The 21,700-nt window shown below is 45.0% G+C and overlaps 1 protein-coding gene across 2 annotated transcripts in view; it reads left to right on the forward strand.

The window, feature by feature from the left end:
* The window catches only part of ADGB (androglobin), a 1,448,570-nt gene that overhangs the window by 127,146 nt on the left and 1,299,724 nt on the right, over positions 1-21,700 (forward strand). For both annotated transcript variants that reach the window (XM_078649209.1, XM_078649210.1), the window contains exon 3: positions 11,350-11,442. In XM_078649209.1, coding sequence (XP_078505335.1) covers positions 11,350-11,442 — 93 coding nt within the window. The remainder of the gene's footprint in view (positions 1-11,349; positions 11,443-21,700) is intronic.

Below are 21,700 nucleotides of genomic sequence, written 5' to 3' on the forward strand. Positions count from 1 at the left end.
TGCACAACTCCTTGTGTGCAGTGACCACATCGAGGCACTCCCCTTTTGGTCTTGTTGCGGATTGGTGAAACGGCGTGGACTGAGCACATCTGCCTGGAACAGTTAATGGATTGGCTCTCCCTGGTGTTCCTTGAACTCAAAAACGATGTACTATTGGAACACATTACCCATTAAGCTACGCTCGCATTCATGGACAAGTAACTATGTTCCTGCAGCCACATCAGTTTGTCACCCACAGCACAGGTCCCAACACCTGGTTGCATCTTGGGGAATGCTCACATATCCCACCACAACAGTTGACATGTCTGCCTTCGTCTGGACTCAGAATGCAAGGTGATGCAGTTCCATGGGCGAAGCAGCACAGCGCCGTTTAGCAACGTACTCAATTTGGACATACTGTTGGGGGGAGAGTACACACATGGCAATGTAGCACGACATGACCCTGTAGGACCCTTTCACCTGATCACTGTCAGTCGGCGCAGTCCGGTGGTACAGCACTATCCAGATCCCATGGGCTGTGAGTCGTGTACCCTCATACGGGGCAATGAGCAGACGCCAAACATCACATGACTCATCCAGCAAGGCAAGGTGGGCTGAGACTATTTCCATCCACAATGATTTGTGTACATTTTAGCAACCCCATTTCTTGCACCTCAACATGTTCCCATGCTGCGTGTAAGCATTTCCCTTCATGTTGTGGCCGTTGCCTTGTCCGTACTGACAGGCACATGCCAACAAAGTCTACGCAGCTTCACTTGTGTCCAACTGTGATGAGTGTTGATGAGATTGACAAATCGTGTGCCTCAATGAGCATTGTCCCTACACAGGCAGGGATTGACTGACGCATGGACAATGGTGGTGGGTCTCTTTTAATAGCTCCACCTCTGTGAGCCAGACATTGTGTTTGGGATAGTTCTTGTCAGACCTGTGCACTTACGTGTCTTCAGCAATGTGAGTATAATGTCCAACCTCTGGCCATGTGGAGCAATTTTATACATCACAACAGATTCCGTCCACACAGATGTGTGTGAGTAGGTATGCAAAGTGACGTTCTGTTGTTACATGTGATGGAGGACACCACTTCTGGCCTGCTACCAATTTCATAATTTCTACACACAGCCATATTTAACACATGGACGTGTGCCTACGTTGGGGGGTTGCGAGAGTGTTGTTCATGTGCAATGAGGCCACAGCTAGTTCACACCTTCACAGTCATCTAATTGGCTATGTGGCTCAGGGTCAAACATGCGCATTGATGTCATTTACCAGGGTGTACCTTCTTGTGCAATCAATGTCCCTACATCCATCCATACTTTCATACTTGAGTGAACATAGAAATTACCCATTTGTGTGATTTCGAATGTTTTATTCACATTCTGGTGAATGCCGGAGCTGTAGCTGTACATGGCCATGCCAAGCACACATTACATGGTAGCCCAGTGGTGGGCCAACCAGAGTCCTTTGGGGATTGAAAAGTGAATTGGAAGAGGGAGAGTGCCGTCCACAGCAGAATTGCTGGGTAATTGGCAACCTGTGAAGATATGGCAGTCCATGTCAGGGTCCAGGTGAATGTCACAGAGTGTTCTGGGGCACATTGGGAGGTGTTGTTCCAGGGCATGATGCATAGGGCTGACCCAGGCAGTGAGAGGCCATATGGTGGGAATGGATGCTATTACCTCCGTCCTCACACAGTATTTACCATCCACATCTTACTCCCCTAACACTTCTTCTGTGTCTGGTGTGTCCGGTGTGTGTGGTGGTGTAATGGCTGCATTACCGTGTGCCACTGACACATCAGGGTGCGAAGGTGATAGGGCTGCATCACTGTGTGCTGCTGACACATCAGGGTGCGAAGGTGATAGGGCTGCATCACAGTGATAGGGCTGCATCACTGTGTGCTACTGACACATCAGGGGTCGGGAATGTGTGTGTTGAAGTTCCCGCAGCAGTTATCTAGGACAGGCTCAGTGGCAACAATGGCAAGATGAGGAACTGTAAACAACAAAGAAACCTAGGGGTCTAGAAGAGAAACTATCTCAATCTGTCATAATGGTTTGAACAAAACCTCAATGACTAACATCTAATTAGAAAAAGTGGGACGACAATAACAAATACAATGTCTGCAGTGATTAGTGAGTAGAACCCAAAAGGTATTCAAAGGATTCCCATCAAAAACTTGCGATGATCAATATTATCATTTGGTCATCCATCCCAGGTAATGAAGTCTCTTGATCATTGAGACCATTTTTTTACCTAGTACCATGGCTGGGTCACTACCCAGAAACACTTTTTGACCAAGTAGTATCAAGATGATGGGTTGTAGTGCAGTGCAAAAAAATAATAAAGGTGGTGAATGATAAAACAGGATAGAGGACAGAAGAGAAAAATGTATTGAGAATATGCCCTCTTCCTGATTAAAAACGAGAACAGTGCAAGAGAGCAGTGTTAAGCAAATAACTGCATAAGAGCCAACATGTTTCAGCCTCAATGGGGAAGACCCAAGGCTTTCTTCAGGGCTTCTGTTCAAAACGTTACTACTGCAAAGTGATAATGTCACATGAAGAAACTCAGTTGACAAAGGAATAATAAAGTGAAAAAATCAAAGGATACTGTAAATCAGTAGCATATCCTCCGTGTCTGTAGATGATTCAATGCATCTATAACCACAAAACACAAAACAAACAAAATATTTGCAATGTACCATGTCCCACTTATACATCTCATAGTGAGAAAGAATAAAAATTAGTTATAACACTCACCCAGCACGACCGGGGATTTAGCCTCACCTCACCTGGACACACACTCAGGGATAGTGAGACCACGCTCTAGAAAAAGTAAGGATACGGGTGCATAATGCAGGTAGGTGAAACAGCTTAATTACACTCTGTTCTGCATCAATATGGGCATTCCTAACGTTATCCTCAGCTTTATGTTCAAAAAACCATCAAAGAAACCTCAACAACTAAGGGCTCAGGCCTCTCTAGAAGTCTCTCAGACTCTGCTCCATGACTTTGTAAGCCTGGTGATCCCTAAAGAATTGTAAATTACAGAACCGGCTATGTCTAAATGTGAAGTTCCCACCAAAGACAAACACTGGATTCAATGCCCAAAAACTTTTTTTCAACTTTTTTTCAACAACAAATTTGTCAGTATTACACATGAGCATACCTGTCCGTCGTTGCCTCTGGCAGGACCCGAGTTGAGGGGGAGGCAACGAACCGGACTGATACGTCGTGTCAAATAGAGTGCAAACGCCGCGCCGTGGCCAATCGACATCGCGCTGTCCAGTGTGAAGAAAAAACCGGAAGGCGTCTCGTCATATTACTCTAGAAATGTTCTTATTAATGCCTGGACCATGTGTTAACAAATATGATGATCGAAACAGGGAAATAATGCCTTACAGTAACTTACCTGTTACAAGGGCGTCTCTGTTTGTGTTGAGACGAAAGATCGGGTAAAGCTCGTAATCCCGCGAGACTAGCAGGACTACAGAATGATGTCATTCAGCTCACTTGTATAGTTCGTGAGCAACGCGCATGCGCAATCTAGCTAACCAAGCCTGTGCAGACAATTGTTAAAGTGCCCAATGTGACTTACTCTAAACGAGTGACAAACTAGTGCCATGGCGATCCAATCTCTATCGTGGTATGGTATTACGTAATCAAACCATACAGTGGCTATAGTACTGCCTGGTTGTAATGCAATTGTCTAAATGTGCCGTACTCAAGTAAAAACGGCAGCATGCACCTGTAATAAACATGGTGATTTGTCAACTAGATCTATAGTATTTGCCCCTTCATCGCATTAACAATAAAGCCTATATATGTGGCCATAGTGCACCGAAAGCGTCAAGCCATCGGTATGTATATATACCAGCTCAATCAGTGTATATCAAAAAACATCTAGAAATAGCATCTGACCCAAGTACTGTTAAATAGAGTGCCCACCAGCAATTAAGTTGCCATATATCAGAGTGTGGTCCAAGGTATTTCATCATTTAGACCCTGGCAATCAGAACGCAACTTATATATCCACCTCTGTTCTTTCATAAGCAGAAATTTAGAGACATCCGAAATGTGAGAGGGGATCAAAGGTTTTTCCAAAACCGTCCAGCTGAAATCAGTTTCCTTATGGCCATGCTCCAAAAAATGTTTAATAAGTTTAGACACGCTCTTCTTGCACCTAAACGCGCTCTTATGTTCCAGTATGTGTGTATGCACCTTGCGTGTAGTCATCCCAATATATCTCTCATTACAGGGACAAACCAACTGGTAGATGATATGTGAGCTGTTGCAATTTGAAAATCGTTTTAGTACCCAAGGGCGATTAGTTCCTATGTCCAGTTGTGTGGTTCTACAAGTCTGGGCACAAACAGAACACCCACCACAAGGATGGTGTCCTTGTATTGCTGGAAGATCCCAGAGAGTGCCACTGGTCTCCGTCAGTAACTCCTTGGGGCGGGTGTGTACCAAGCAGTCCCGAAGATTCTTGGAACGCTTGAAAGCGAACAAGGGTTGTTCAATCTTATCGTTAGTACAGTTCAGTACCCGCCAATGGCGTCTAACAATTCTCTGACTCTGGTTGGATTTGGCATTGAAGGTACTAACAAAGGTCAAGCGTGTGAGAGGTGGCTTCACTGTTGAGGGCTCTAGGATTGCCTTACGATTGTTGTTGCTAGCTCGTTTAAGGGAGCGTTTAATCAGTTGTTTAGGATAATTTCTTGCTTGGAGTTGACCTGTAAGGGTGGCTGCATGTTTCAAAAAAGTTTCATTGGTGGAGCAGTTCCTTCGAACACGTAGAAATTGCCCATATGGCAAATTGTCGCGGAGCGACTTAGGATGTTGGCTGTCATATAGCAGAAGTGAGTTTCTGGCCATGGGTTTCCAGAATAATTCACTCTGAAGACCCGTGGGAGTGGCATATATAGAGAGATCAAGGAAGGCAATCCTCTCTTTGTTCATCTCTACTGTAAAGCGTAAAAATCTATTACGAGTATTTAACCACTCGTGGAAGCAATTGATCGAATCCACCTCACCCCGCCACACCACCAGAATATCGTCGATATAGCGTTTCCACCATATTATTGACGAAAAGAAAGGGTTACTGGCTGTTAGTACTTGCTCTTGTTCAAAAACATGAACATAGAGATTCGCCAGACTCGGCGCAAAAATGCTGCCCATACTCGTGCCCGAGATTTGAAGGTTCAGCATATCCTCGAACCTGAAATAATTCTCTTTCATAGCGATTTTGGCTAGAGACATTATGAAAGGAACAGGAGTGATGGTGTCCAGGTCCCTCTCCCCCAGGATGGAATGGATGGTATCTAAAGTCTCATCCTGGGGGATGGAGGTATACAGTGATTCAACATCTAGAGACACCAAATGGTCTGTCTCCTGGTTGAACTCAATGTCCGGAATTGCTCGTAGGACATCTTTAGTGTCCTTGAGATAAGTAGGCATGGTCTGTACTATAGGTCTGAGAAAATGGTCAACAAATTCTGAAAGGGGCTCGAGAACCGAGCCCTACCCCGATATTATGGGCCTGCCAGGGGGTGGTCTTGTTGCCTTGTGTACCTTAGGCAAAGTATAAAAATAAGGGACAACCGGATGCTGGGTCTGCAAAAATTGCGCTTCCAAAGGTGTAATCCAGCCTTCCAACAAAGCTTCTTCCACTACTGATTGGATTTCACTCATCAGTCTCCTGGTAGGGTCTACAGAGAGAGGTAGATAAGCTGTTCTGTCACCTAATTGGCGTAGACACTCATTCCTATAGGTGTCCATGTCTTGTATCACTATGGAACCCCCCTTATCAGCAGGTTTAATCATGATTGAAGGGTCCTGTGATAAGGTTTGGAGTGCCTGACTTTCCTGTCTGGACAGGTTACAAAAGCCTCCCCTTCTTCTTCCTGAGTCCCAGACTTTGTCAATTTCGTCCTTAACTGCCCTCTCGAAGGTAGCTACCTGGGGCGGTACAGTGTGGATAGGAGGTAAGAAATTGGATTAAATTCGAAGACCTGTGTTCTTCTCTAATTGGTCGTCGTTGGAAGTCTCTTTATCCTTGAAGAAATAGTGCAGCCGTAGCTTACGAAAGAACTGAGCAAGTTCGATTTGCATCTGAAAAGGGTCCCCATTATCAGATGTCACGAAGCCTAAGCCTTTGTTCAGCACAATTTCTTCATTGGGTGATAATTGCTTCTTGCTGAGATTAACGACCAGACTGGGTTCTGATTGTACTAAGGTGGTTGGACATTTTTCGCAGTGTGGCTGCGGGTACCTGTGTGAGGGCCAGTCGGATCTTCCCAATGGACCTGTGTTTGTGGGCCTCTTCTTTTTCCCTGTTACCTGCGGGGGCCAAACCCTAAAAAAGGCTGGTTGTTGTAACCCTGAAACCCTGGAAATTGTCCTGCAGTTGGTTGAAACGGATATTGAAACAACCCTGGGTGCCCCCAGGGTGTAGGTTGCCACCACGGTTGACCTGGACCAGGTTGTTGTCCCCTGAAGTTCTGGTAACTGCGTGATCTCCCACGACCGCTCGTTGGGTATTGTTGAGGATTAGTGGTGTCTGAGTCACTATCAGGATCGGTACTAGACCCAGAATAATTAGATCCATATCTTTTCCCACTGTTTCTAAACTCAGGTGCTTTATAAGAGTCACTAGTATAAGGATACACATGATCTAATTTGAACTTCGCAAGGTCTTTTTTGAATTTTTCAATTTTAGTGTGTAGTATGAAGTCATTAAAGTCTTTAGTGTTTTTATCAGACTCTTCTTTTTGTTTTTTGAAAACCATCGGGGTCACTGTAGTTTGTGCCTCCAAAACCTGAATTTCAATGAGGATGGTATCTGCGATCCTCTTGGCTGTGCTAATGATTAAAATGAGCCAATCTCGTGTACATCGCAAAGCGATCAGGGACCAATCTTTTAGAAAGGATTTGTCTGTTAGAAAAAGGCGGGGAGCATTCGTTACAATCAAGCCTGGTGGTGCACAGCTTGCCCTAAGGTACTCTGCCATCGCAATCCCGTGCACTTGTGTTCGGGAGTGCGACTTCTTTAGTGTCAGCACTTTGGTCCAGTCATCTGCAGTGACTACTGATGGTGCTGGGAGAGATTCTAAAATACTTGGCATGTTGTCCAAAATAGACTGGAAGACTGAATCATCATATGCCAGTCCACTTCGTTCTGCCATGGTTCAAGTAGATACTAAGAGATCTCCAGGGGGAACCCCAAGAAACTCGAGGGAAAAGTGAACAGTAAAGAACAGTGAGCAACACTAACAGCACTAGCTAATTAGTGAAAAAAATGCCTCGCAAAGTGCAGTCTCTTTTAATTGACCCGCAGCCGGCAGCTGCTCAAACGATACCACATCTATCAGTATGTTGTGGTAAGATGAGGAACTGCACAGCATGGAAGATTCCAGCTACATCTCGCTGGTGTTCAGCCGTGGCAGTCATACTTGCAGCCTGCATCTGCTTCATGGTCTCCATTGTCCTGCACATCTGTGCCAACTCTGTGCTATCATCGCTGGTGCCTGTCTGACTAGAGAGTTCTTGTATCCAAGTAATGGCCCCAGCGATGTCGGCCAAGGATTGTCGGGGAGCATGGTGCAGACAGTTGGTGTCCGTTAGGGACTGTAAGTGGTCCCTGATGGGACTCAGACACCCACGTATGGCATCAAGTTTGGCTGCCACGAGCTCGAAACCCACCCGCAGCTGATCAGCCATCTCCTCCTGGCAACCCAACACACGGTGTTGGAATTCCATGTGTTTTTCGGGGGGTCCGGGGAGACAGCGATGTTGGTGTGTGTTTCCTGCTGTGTGGTCTGTGCAGGGGTGGGGTCTCCTTGAGGCAGCTGGGCTGCACTGTTCCTGGGGTGGGGTGCGGAGGCTGTCCATTAGCCGTTGGAGGGTGTTTGAGCATATGTGCTGGTTGTCCTCTTCATCATCACTGATGAGTTTTGTGGTCTGCTCTGCATTAGGTGTTGATTGTCCCTCTGCAATCTAAAGGGGAGATGCAGGTTAACAGAGTGTCCCATGTATGTTGATGCTTTGTAGATGTTTACATACAGTCTGCATGACAATGTACATTGTGACTGTTTTGGTGGAGCTGGCTATTGGATGGCTGACAGTGGAAATTTTTACTACATGACAGATGTGTGGTTGTACTCGTACATTATCATCTCACAGTGTCATGCAATGCCAGATGTGAGTGGCCAGTTACTACGCACAAGCAGAACCTGTTGTGTCCTCTGTCCTGTGGTGTAGGTGTTGCACTTTGTACCACATTGCCATCAATGTTGATGTGCTGTGATTTTTATGTGTGGGTGCTGCATTGTGGGAAAGTATCCCCTGCAGCTCTGATTTCGTTGACCCTCATCCCTTTAAGGCGGTGTGCCTTTAAATTGTGTGCTTTTAGGGGGCAGGAATGTTTGCATCTTGGGTTATTTGTGCTCTTGGGCAGATTTTGTGCTCTGGTGCATTGTTTGTCTGCTGATGTGTAATAGACGTCATGGGTTGTAGGTGTATGTGGATGTGTCAGAGTGCGACCTGCTCCTTTACGGATGTGATCCACACTGGGCCACCTCAATGTCGAATCGTGCACCATGTCAATTATTTTGACAGCAGCTATGCTCTCGGTCTTGCAGTGTCACTTGCATAGTCAGTGTGGCTCACACAGCCGCTGCTTTTCTTGATTCTGCACATATGCATGGGTAGGTTGTGGCATTGGTAATATGGAGGGGGCCCATATGTGCACATTGTGGACGGGGCTTAACTTGGTGTTTCTATGTGTGCTGCAGTGTGCCAAGAGTATCAGGAACATGTTCCACTATCATTGTGCATGTGCAGTGTGCTACACATGATTGTGCATGTGTGCCATTGTGCCCATCTCCCCCGTTCCCCCCAGTCTCTGGGCGTTACTCAACCTGTTGCTCTTGGCTCAGGTCATATAGAGCTGTGTCCAGACCCCCAACTCGTGCCACCGTCTCCACACGGGTGACTATGGCCACCATTTCCTCCAGCTGATCCAGCTCCTCCTGTGGCGCAGGACTCCCACCTCCAGTTGCCTTTGCTACCTTCCTGTTGGCAGCGAGTTTCTGTTTGGTCTGGCTTTGCACACCATGCCAGCACCTCTTGACCTCCACTATTGACCTCCTCGACACTCCGACTGCATTGACGTTGTTGATGATGGTCTGCCATATTTCCGTTTGTGTTGCCAGTGCCGCAATGGAGGTGACGAACAGTTGTTGGTAATGTTTTGTCACCTCCGTGATGATGAACCGATCTTCCTACGCACTGAAACCCGTCTTCCTCTTCCTCTTCTCCTTGCCCTTCGCTGACCACGGGGTTCCTGGCTGGTCCTCCGTGGGGCTTGTGGAGTTTGGGTTGTCCTCTGCACTCAGTCCGAGTGCATCCATGGTGCTACGCAGTTTGCTTCTGTTTTGGTGGTTTTTTTTGTTGCTTTTATAGTGCATTTTCCCGCATGGAGCGTGTGAATTGCAGGCCTGTCGCTGGTTGCCGCTGATTTTTGTATCGCAATTTGTGGCATCGCAACTTTTTGGGTGTTCGTTTTTCACATTTTTTGTGCGTCGTGTTGATTTTTACGCGGTCATTTGGCGCGTTATCCTGCTACTATCGCATGGTGCCGCGGGGTTGGGAATTGGACGTTTAGACCGTGTTATTTTCTCGCGATAGACTGCGATATTTAAAGTTGTGTTAGGCTAAATTTATGATGTTTATCACGATTTCTTGTGAATATGCCCCGGTGTCTTGCCTACTCCTTCCCCTAGATTAGCAGTGCTAAAGTTCAGAGGCCAATTAAACCCATGTTATGTGAGTCATGCAGCAAAGATAGCAGTGATAGATGCAAATGGAAACTTATGGTTTAACCCCTTGTGTGCTGTTGACGAGCTCAGCTCGTCATGAGGGACGGTTGAGCTGCCCTCATGACGAGCTCAGCTCGTCACAGCCATTGGAACGTTCGCACGCGAGGATAATTTCCCCGCTGTGCTGAACGTTCTAAAAACGGGTGTGGTGTGACGAGCTCATCTCGTCACGAAGGCAGCTCTGCTGTGCCTCATGACGAGCCGAGCTCGTCAACAGCACAGCGGCGCCGCGTACGGCCCCCCTACCCCCTGCACAGCGGGGGGGAAACACCCCGCAGCCAAGGGGTTAAAATGTAAACAGTGACTGGCTACATTTTTGACTGGGCTGCCCAAGATTATCGCCCACCTTTTTTAAAGCCGGCGCTTTTGGGAAATGACATATTTGATCGTAGGAATGCGACCAAATTTTTTATAGATATGAGATATTTGGATGTGACCTGTGCAATATGAAGATTATTTTCGCTGTGAAGGAATATAACCTATTTAGATTTTATTCACGTTTTTGAATGAATCAATTTGTCAAAGGGTCAATATAAAAAAAGGTTTGAGACCGGGGCTGTTCATACCTATGTGTGACCTGAAAGGCATGGAGCACGTTTTCTATTTCTTTGCGAGTCTGCTTAGGACTCCCTCTGATTTAGCAACTGGTTTCCCAATTGTTAAGGGGATTAGGTGTGAAGAACTGGTGGCCAGCTAGGAATTTGGTTGCACCATTGCTAAACACTGCAGCTAACCTTAAATGTCTGCATATATATTATCTTTCTCACTATGGATTACCTATACACTGAAAATTTAATTTTCAGTTTGTTCCTGAAAAAAAACTACCAAGAAATGGTTATAATCCAAATGTGACAATCAAAGCGGATTCTGCTATGTTTTTGCTGAAAATCTGCCTTTCCAAAAGCATGTTACGTTGCAGGCGGCAGTGTGCTGAAAAACTTTCCTTCAGTCCGGCATGCCACATCTGGCCTTTTAAGAAATGCTTAAACTGTTTTCTACATATAGTTAATTTACCAGAATGACAGGTGTGCCAATATTTAACTCAAAATTGTTATCTTCTGGTGAAGATCACATTTAACTGGGGCCTGTCCAGTGGATCTCGGCTACTTCAGAGTTGAAAGTATAAAATACCCAGAGCAAAAGTAACAATGGCGGTAACACAGGACATATTTACATTGCCTACAATCTGTCTGGATTGCATTAAGAGTGTCAATGCTTTCAGAAATTCATGCATGTTTTGAAAATGCATGTCATACTCAGAAGGGCAAATGGGAGCAATTTTCTTCTGCAGAAAAGTGATTGGCGGAAAGTAAAATGAGAACATTATCAATGGTAGTAGAAGTAGTAATTTACCTGTATACCTGTCTATACCTTACTTCCTTCTGCTCATGTATATCTTGCTAGCAAATATAATTGTGTAATTATTTATTTTATCTGATCAAGCTCTTGCACTTCCTTCCTTGGTTTAGCACTATTTTGATGATCCTGAAGGAAAGATTGAACTGCCAATCGTTCTTAAAGTTCACACATGGAAGCGCCCAAATGAATTTATAACCAATATGGTAAGTAATGTTTATTGAGGGACCAAGTAGTAGCTAAGAAATAAATTGTCCTATTTGTTCTGTGTATTTGATGCACATTTGTTATTTTGCTCTCAATTTAACAGTGATCATTTTAATGTTTCCTTCTTGGCTTCTTTTTCTGTCTTTTTCTGACCACCTAGAAGAATGGTAAACAGGGCCCAGCACTCTTGGGCATCATCGGACTACTTGACCCCTTTTAAATCACTCGTCAATATACATGTGCAAATCAAAGAAGACCCATTTGATATATAATTTATACGTGGTATTCCTAATGCTGGAAATTTAAAGATGTTGTTCACTAGACAGATCATAGCAGGGATAATTTCACATCTCCTGCTTCCTTAACTTACTAATGGTGCTCCTTAACTCCTTCTTGCTGTTGTGATAGATTTAACAACTGCTTGGGACACCTTTCCTGTTAATAGGGGAAATGTGCCCCCTGCTTGCTGCTTTTGGTGGTTACCTTGCTTGCAAGTGCACACAGAGTTTGGGCTGGCACAGGCGAAGAATTCTGTGGTAATACTGAGCCCACTGTTCCTTCATCACGGTGAGGACATTGACGTGCTGGTTGTCACCGGTATTGCCCATTCCATGATGCTCCTGCTCAAGAAGGCCAGAATCTTACAAAGAAACCCTACTGATTCCAGTCCATTAAGCTGGCTGCCACTCACACACACATTCAGGAAATATTTTTTAAATCATCATAATTTAGCAAAGCATCTGCACTCTATTGCACCTGGTCATATTATCTACATCTAGCTGAGGTCCCCAGAACCTACAAATGATATCAGTAACTAAAAATAAATCACACCATATGAGGAAACTCTACGCTACTATGTTTATACAGAAAGCTTTTACTTTTTTCAATTAAGAGGCTTCAGTATGGTTTGAAGCTTATAGTTAACCTAGCTAGGATGCAGTTGGGCACTGAACATAGTAAATGGGTATGGACTGATTCAAGATTGTTTACACAGGAAGGTGCTGAATTAGAGGAGGACTGTGAGTGTTGTTAATATTTAGCCCACAGATGCAGAAAGCTCTGGGAGTTCTAAGTAGCTCCTTAAAGAGACAAGGTCCTGATTTAGATGTTGATGTACAGAGTAAAGGCAGAAAGGGTGGCAGAAAACCTTATTAACTGCCATCCTGCATGTACTCCACACGCCAAATGTATAGTTCACAACCGGCCATGCAATGAACTCAATGGGTTTGTGTGAACCATCGTCATGGTGGTGGTGTGCCCGTCATTCATTATAAACTCTTATACCAAACTTTAAAAGTTTTTACTCTTCCAAAAATAAACTCCTAAAGCGGCATATGGTGTTGGAAAAGTAAAAACAAATGACCCAACACCACAGAAGTTTTCTCCCATGATGTGGGTCTCAATTTTTTATCTTAATTCCTGGTGGGCCAACGCAGGGCAGTTTATACCAACAGCAGCATATAAATCTGGCGGTCCGCCTGACTCAAAATTGGTGGATGAACTGTTGTGACAGAGTACCATGTCTGCCAAAATCTAAAACGGGCCCTAGGTTTTTAGTTCCCTCTTACATTTAATGAGTGGTGTAATCACTCATGGTCTGTGATATAGGTTGTTTAAAGATGTGCGTTTTGCCTTCTGGCCTTTTCCTTTTTGCACTTCTAGTTTTTAAGTCAGACATTTTCTTTTTGTGTGAGGTATTGTTTTTTTCTGCTAGGCTGCATTGTTTATTAGTTGTTACCAGCTTTGAGGTGATGCATCAGGTCTTGATTATGATGCAGGCCTGTTAGTATTCCTATTAAACTTCCTTCAGGCTGGGAATGATACCATTGTACTTTGAGTCAAGCATCTGCACTCAAGGTACTCTTCTGTTGAGTCTGGTGAATGCCATTAAGCTGGGCATTGCCATTATTTATGTGAGAATGGACCGGGGCTTGGATGGTATTTTCAAGTCAAATCCAAGAATGTATAGTTTTATTTTGGGCACAAATGATACTTGGTCACTGGATGAGTTTTCTTGGAGATTTCCGTTTTTAGGGGGAGGTGTCTGACAATGGGAAATCAAAGTGCTTGACTAGGTTTATTTTCTTGGAAGGGTGATAAATGCTACTTTTAGGTAAAAGGCAATACATGCTTTGATGCTATATATTCATGTGGCATGTGTCTGTTACTAATAAACCATTGGAACCCAGCGGGGGGGGCGGAGCTAGCCATGACTCGAGATGGCAGCGCTCTAAGCGAGCTCCTCAAGGGGGCCTGATAAAACATCCTCATCCTGCGCCAAAGTGGGGGACAACACCCCAACGAACAACTTTAAATGACACAGGAACCTACTGAGCACACTCGACGGAACTCTGGATCCCCTAATCCGCCGGATGTAAATGTTATGACCGGGCAATCTGCATAGGCCTACTGAAGACCGCAACGGGCGACGCACCGGCCTATAGTACCAGCGGGGGCCAGGACGTAGAGCACGCACGCCGGATCACGGGGGTCGCTGTGACCGCGACCTGGTGATGAGGCCCGTGACTTCGAGTCTGGCTCGTGGATCCAGTGCCTCCCCCCCTCCCCCACGGCGCCGCTTCTGTGGGGGTGACGGCGGGTACCGGGGGAAATAAATCCTGCGCCCGGAGCAGGCAGTGCCGGGCGCCCCACAGAGGCTGGGGAAGGGCCGCGCTGTGAGTGGTGTGAACCGGCCGACATGCGGGGCAAGAACACGACAGAGGCAGCAGGCTGCAATTGATGTTGGCAAATTAATAGGGGCCCAATATAAAACAGCCACCATACTGGAGTGTGTAGGGGGCAGGCCAGGCGACTACACATAAACTACGGGGAACACCACAGCGCTACCTCGACCCAGGCACTGCTCCTTACCAACCATGCTGAAGCCTGTAGAAAGCACGAGGCAGCTGAGCAGAGCCACGAACTGGGAATATAGTGAGCACAGTAAAAGCATGTGGGACTGGCGGCGACCTTTAGCGGCATGACATGTAGGAGTGGATGGTAGATTGCCAGCGCTTCGATACAGCGAGCTTACATTGGAGCACTGTGTTCACTACCGCAGGTGGTGCGGAGGTTACATGACTTATCTGAGACGTAGGATAGACTGACAGTAATCAAACGCAGAAATGGGACAGCCGGATAAAAACCAACCCAAAATAAACTTTGACTCGACAAAAAAAGTCCCAGAACACTCTGGTATGGACCAGCAGGCGCCCCCAAAGGCAACGTCACAAACGGGCGGGGTCCCAGCGGACAACATTCAATCGATGTTCCTAATGATACAAACCGCACTAACAAACATTGATGGTAAAATTGACTCTCTCGCTCATAGAGTGGACCGCATGTCCGAAAGATTGGACCGCCATACAGAACGCATTGATATGGCAGAACGTAGAATTTCAGATGTCGAAGACGCTCAAAATCAAATGACCACTAAGCAATCTGGAGTGGACAAACAATTAGCTGCGCTGGTTGCCAAAACCGAGGATTTGGAAGCTAGGTCTCGTAGGTGCAACATCCGCCTCATGGGAATTGCGGAAGCTACAAATACAGGTCCAATGGAAAAGTACGTGGAACAACTCCTGATCGCTCTGATGGGGAGAGACACCTTCTCGGCCGTTTTTCTCGCTGAAAAGGCCCACAGATCCCTGGCCCCCAAACCTCCCGTGGGTACTAGACCAAGACCCATTATTGCTAAAATATTAAACTATCGGGATAGGGACGCAGCATTGAGAAAAGCGAGAGAATTGGGGACACTGCATCATGAAGGCATGGACATAGCCCTATATCCTGACTTCACCCAATCGGTCAAGGAAGCGAGGAAGAAATATGGTTTGGCAAAACAGAAACTTTGTGACCTGCATATACCATATGCAATGCTGTACCCCACACTTTTAAAGATAACGGATGATGGTGCAACAAAAATCTTCGGTGAACCTAAATACGTTTTGAAATACCTGCAACAGAGGAAGCCGAAAGGTGAGCGTAGACGATCGCTGCGAGATAGACTGCAAGAACGGGATGCTCTGTCAGATGTGGAATGAGAACTGTCACTTGCTAATGGATAACATGGACTGCAATGCCTGCGCCATGACTAAGGGGACCAATAATAATCGGTGATTAGGTGGTGGGTAACCTACTACCGAAAAACCTGGCAGGAACCTGCCCACTGGCAGCTGTCATGGCCCCAAAATACGCAGGAGTCAGACTGTAGAACAGCGGCGGAGAAGAGATCCAGATGCTCAGATAAGTTAATACTGGAGTGTAACCGCTGTTAAATTGTTGGGCAGTGGTATTAACTGTGAAATATACGCTACAAATAGTAATATGCATATGTTTAGATATATACCATTTGAAGTTTTGGGGAAGTTTTGTTGTTCACACTTTTGGTGCTGCTATATGTTTTCTAAATGCCCCCCCCCCTCGCCTCGAGATACAGAGGGGTAAAGTCTTGGCAGCTCCTGCCCTCTTGTGTACTTCAAAACTGTTCTTGTTTGGTAGAGGTTGGACAACATATGTGGGGGGAAGTGGGTTCATTGTAAGGTAATGCATGAGGAATTGTCTTTGTTGGTGGGCACACGACGGAGTGGGAGGTGGGTGGGGGGGGGGGCAAGCATGAAAATCACCGGGCAGCTATCGTGGGTTACAGCATCACTGGTAATTGTTACATGAGGTCTGTAATTATGCAGGGGTACAGTATTGAAGATCAGTTAAATGGTAATTATGGCAACTGAACGGAGACAGGTTAGTACACTAACATTCCTAACGTGGAATGTGAGGGGGCTCCAAGATCCAAGAAAAATAAGGAAAGTGCTTGCATATCTGGATAGACACAAAGTGGATGTGGCCTGTCTACAAGAAACTCATATTTCACCCCAACGAGAGAGTAAGACTGGCTATAAATGGGCGCAGGTTAGAGTGGCTTCGTCATATTCAAACTACCCCAGAGGGGTACTGATACTGATTAGATGTAATATCCCCTTTACTCTTATAGATACGCTTGTTGATGATCAGGGAAGGTATGTTATCTTGCGTGGGAATTTTGGGGGCACAGATATTACCATAGTATCCGTATATGGGCCAAATATAGATGACCCACAATTTTATGAGTTTATATGAGCCAAGTTGAGAGACATACAACCGACTACTGTCATATGGGGGGGAGATTTTAATACGTGCCTTGACACCAGGTTAGACAGATCGACTGGTGCCGAAAGACAAGGCAAAAAGGCGACCAGAGCTTTACTAGACGGTATGGAAGAATGGTCTTTGGTGGATATATGGCGGCTGCTCCACCCAGGTTGTAGAGAAGGTACATGCACTGCATTGACACATAACACATGGTCGAGACTAGATTTCTGGTTGACCACACAGGAAGTCAGCACCTGGGTGACTACAGTGGAACATCTGCCTAAAACGCTCTCTGACCACTCCCCAGTAGGTATGGAATTAGCGATACCTACACACACCCCAAAGCAATTCACCTGGCGACTCCAGCAGTCGGCATTGAAAGACCAGATATTCCACAGTGAATTGCGCCAAGCCATTCTAGACTTCTTTAAGACCAATGAGGGCTCGATAGATAGCGCTAGGACACTGTGGGAGGCATTCAAGGTTACCATGAGAGGACACTGCATAGGCAAACACGCAGGGATACTCCGAGATATTAGACAATAACTAACAATGATAGAAAGGGATATTCAGGAGCTAGAAACTGCTTACACAGCCACACTGCAGGATTCCATATTAGCAGACATACGTCGTAAAGTAGACAAATATCACGAGTTCACTGACACGGAAATAAAATATTTGACAAAGAATTCCAAAGCTAGGGCATACGGAGAAGGGGGTAGACCAGGCAGAGTGTTGTCGCACAAGATAAAATCCATGCAACAGAATACACTAATAGCGCACATAATGAATGACCGAGAAGAATTAGTTTATGATACCCCCTCCATATTGGACTGTTTCCGGACGTTCTATTCTAAGCTATACACCACACAGATGACAAAAACGAGCCAAGATATCCACGAATACTTGGTCGACGTAGGCCTAGCCTGGCTCTCAGACACGCACAGAGAATTCCTAGGTCATCATTTGACGGAAGACGAATTTAAAGATGCCATTAATTCACTGCCGAACAACAAGGCGCCGGGTCTAGATGGCCTGCCGGGCGAATTCTATAAGGAATACAGAGACCTTCTCTTACCACACCTAGCCCAGATGTACAAGGACGCGTACGAGGAAGGTGCCCTGCCAGAATCACTACGAGAAGTTATTGATAGCCCTTCGGAAGCCTGGCAAGGATCTCAGGAGATGTGAATCCTACCGACCACTTTCCCTCATAAACATAGACGTCGAAATCCTTGCTAAGATATTAGCTACTAGAATACAGCTGCTGCTGGGGTCTCTGGTACTGCCAGACCAGGCGGGCTTCATCCCCACCAGATCCACTACACAAAACCTACGCACCATGTTCACAATGTTCCAAATTTTGAACCCCGAATTGCCGGCAGCGGCGGCACTCCTAGACGCAGCAAAAGCGTTTGATTCGGTGGAGTGGGAGTTCATGATCATGGTACTGGTGAGAATGGGATTCCCGCAACCTTTCTTGAAATGGATAGCTCTACTGTATAAGGAACCTAGGGCTAGAGTTCGGATAAATGGCAACACCTCACATCACATCGACATTAGCCGCGGAACAAGACAGGGATGTCCCATGTCCCCTATATTATTTGTGCTAACGCTGGAACCACTGGCTTGTCAAATTAGACAGAAGCATCCAGAAACGGTGTTACAGTTTAACCTTCGCCCAATAGGAATATCACTATATGCGGATGACATGGTGCTGTATATACGCTATCCAGACGTCAATCTGAACCCGTTGATAAGGGAATACATTAGCTATGAACAATACTCTAGTCTGAGTATAAATTGGGATAAATCGGTGGTGATATCCTTGACGGTGGAGAATTCACAACCCACGCTGGAGTATCCACTGAAATGGGACACTGGTCCAGTAAAGTATTTAGGGATCTGGGTGCATCGAGATCCAGAGGTGGTACTCCAAGAGAATTATCAGGTAGCAATGACCAAACTGGAGGAAACAGTAGAAAAATGGATTAAGCTGCCTTTATAAATAGCAGATAGAATTGCCCTACAGAAAATGATAGTACTGCCTCGATTCTTATATTTATTCTGGAATATCCCGATTTGGCTCACAAATGCTTTCTTCACACTGCTGCGATCCGCATTACAAAGGCTTACATGGGCAGGTAGGCAACCACGGGTAAGCTGGAAGACACTCACAAAACCCTACCACCTGGGAAGGTTCGCAGCTCCGGATCTACAGTTATACTATTACTGTGCACAAGCACAACATGCTCATTATTGGTAACAACCTCATGCACATATACCCCATATAGCAGTGGAAACGGAGTGTTCATCCGAACCGTCTACCACAATACATTGTAGATCCTGTCAGTTAGTATGCAAATGACACGATACAACTGGTTAAATGCACATCAAGGGCCTGGCACACTTTGGCATCACGAGCAGGTAAACTACCGCTCTATGCTCCGGCACTCCCACTGGCGAATCACCCTAAATTGTCAGTCACAACTGAACAGAAAATGAGAACTGTACTGGGAGATATGGGAATATTGACAATGAGCTCGTTGTTTCCGCACAATGAATTTATCCCATTTCAAAGCCTGACCTTCTGTGCCTACCAAATGCAGCTGAAAATGTTCACATATTATAGATTGCGAGCTGCGATAAAAGATCTATATGACACTTTCCCAGCTGAACCGCCGACGCTGCTCGCCCTACAGATCTTGTTGACGGCACCAACGCAATCGAAATTGGTCACTCGATTGTACACGGCGTCCCAAAATGAACAAAGGGTGGACATAAATAACTCGCAAAAGAGATGGGAGGAACAGACGGGAATGACAATATCGGACGAGGATTGGGGATATAGCTGGGCACAATTGAAGTTACTCACTCCCAATTGTAATTTGCGCATTATCCATTTTAAATTTTTACATCAGACATATTACACACAGGTCAAACTGCACAAGTATGGCCTCAGAGCAGATGATAAATGTCAACGTTGCTCCGCCCCCCCACGCCGACTTTTTACACATGGCGTGGACTTGCCCTGCTCTCAACAGGTATTGGCAAGAAGTGACGACTGCACTCATGCACATGCTAACTGAACACATTCCACACTCCCCACTGGTATGCCTTTTGGGTATCTATAAACTCAGGCCGATTAGGAGAAGGAAGCTGCTGACGGTTGCACTTTTACTTGCAAAACGGCGTATAGCCATTAAGTGAGGTAGCGAACTCCCGCCCAGATTTAAGGACAGGCTGACTGATATGCTTTATTGTAAGGAAACGCTGGGCACATATGAGGAGGAACTACCTCAGGCCTCCAGACCAAAGGATTTCTGGCAACCTCTTGTAGAATATTTACAGCAACAACAAGATGACGAGTAATCTGCTTCTAGAATGTGAGCCAAATACTGGTGAGGATTACATCAACCGAGGGTTGGAATTGGTACGTTGCCCCGCATTTAAATGTCGCACAGTACTCTGTACAATGTATAAGTACATCTGACTGGTGTCCTAACCTATTATTGTTTATTTAGATCTAGCGAATGTTCGAAAATGTCGTTTTAAGGTAATTGCTTATTGTGTACAATCGCCCCTAAATGTAATGAAAAGATTTGATTGGAGAACTGAATACATAACTGTATAATTGTTGCAAATCATCTGTGCCTTGATGCTGCTTTGGTAAAATAAAAATAAAATGTAAAAAAAACCAAAAAAAACATTGGAACACAGCAATAACATTTAGAGTCGCAAAGCCCACCATGAGTCTTTTGGGAGGAGGTGCACTCTAGTAGCTCTCAACTCAAGTAATTGCTTCAAAACCTGTGATAGAGGTTCTAGCAAGCATGTATAATAAAGCTGGCAATAGAAAGTAAGCAGATAGAATGGTATATATTTTTATATATACATCCAGCAGCAAACCAATAAGTCGTTGCAGTTATCAAGGCAAGCACTTATTTGAAATACCAATGACAGAAACGAAAGTGACAGAATCCAATGTGAGATTGACTGTCATCCATCAGCTCAGAATTTGCAAAAAACATAATTCAAAAAAACATTTCCTTTATTATCCAATTGCAAAAAGTTAAAAAAGGTTTTGATGTCATCAGTAATGTCATCAGTTATGCCATTTGAGATGTCATCAATAAATGATGTCACAGATCACGGCATGACTGATAAAATGTGTGCGGTCATAAGCAGTGCATGGTGGGGTGGAAGTTAAATATAATTGGTGAATTTCTGTATTTTTTTAGTTCAAAAAGTTAATGTTGTCACTGATATATTCACCTAACTATAATGTCACTTCAACATTTGGTTTTTTTACCAGTGAATTTCTAAGTTAAAAAAAATATATATCTTTTTATCACACCTAACTATAACATTACTTTAACCCTTGTTTTCAATAGTATGGAACTTGAGGAAACATAAAAGTAGAAATCCTCTATAGTTCATTTGGTTGAAATCATTAAGATCATTTGGGCACTAGTCCCACATGCTTATGTTACAATATACGAGCAGTAAATATACAATCCTTCTTCTACTTTTAAAAGGAAAGGAACAAGATGATCATATAACATCATCCCTGTTGAAAACAATAATATGTGACTCTAAAATGGTCATAGTACTCAATTTATTAGATCCCATGGTTATCAACCTCCTATCAACAAACACACTGTCGATAAGCTGTGCTACCAAAGTGCTATAGAACACTGATGCAATGACGTTGTTTGTTTGTAAGGAAACAAAATTCACACACAGCTATTGAACTACTCGTCCCACAATACCTAATTAAGGGTGATGAGGGCATTCATGTATAAATGGAAAGTAAAGATAAAACATACTAAAATAAACAACCTCTGGAATCAGCCCCGTGAGTGTGGATAATTCTTTACAAGTTGGGAAGAAATTAGAGCACAATAATTGGCGGCGTCCACGACCGCTATCCGCACCCGTCGAAGAGTGCGCCGATGACTGTGGAAACTTGGAGCTGTGCTCTGAACGGGCATTAAACGGTCACACCGCGCATTCCACAAGGAGAGGAAGAAAGCGGAACCAAGTGCGGGGACACAACGAGCAGCGCGTCGGAAGAGTCGCAGCGAATCGAGGAAACCGCGAGTGGGTGAGCTAACAATCTCCTTC

The sequence above is a fragment of the Lissotriton helveticus genome, chromosome 6 (genome assembly GCF_964261635.1).
Source record: "Lissotriton helveticus chromosome 6, aLisHel1.1, whole genome shotgun sequence".
NCBI lineage: Eukaryota > Metazoa > Chordata > Amphibia > Caudata > Salamandridae > Lissotriton > Lissotriton helveticus.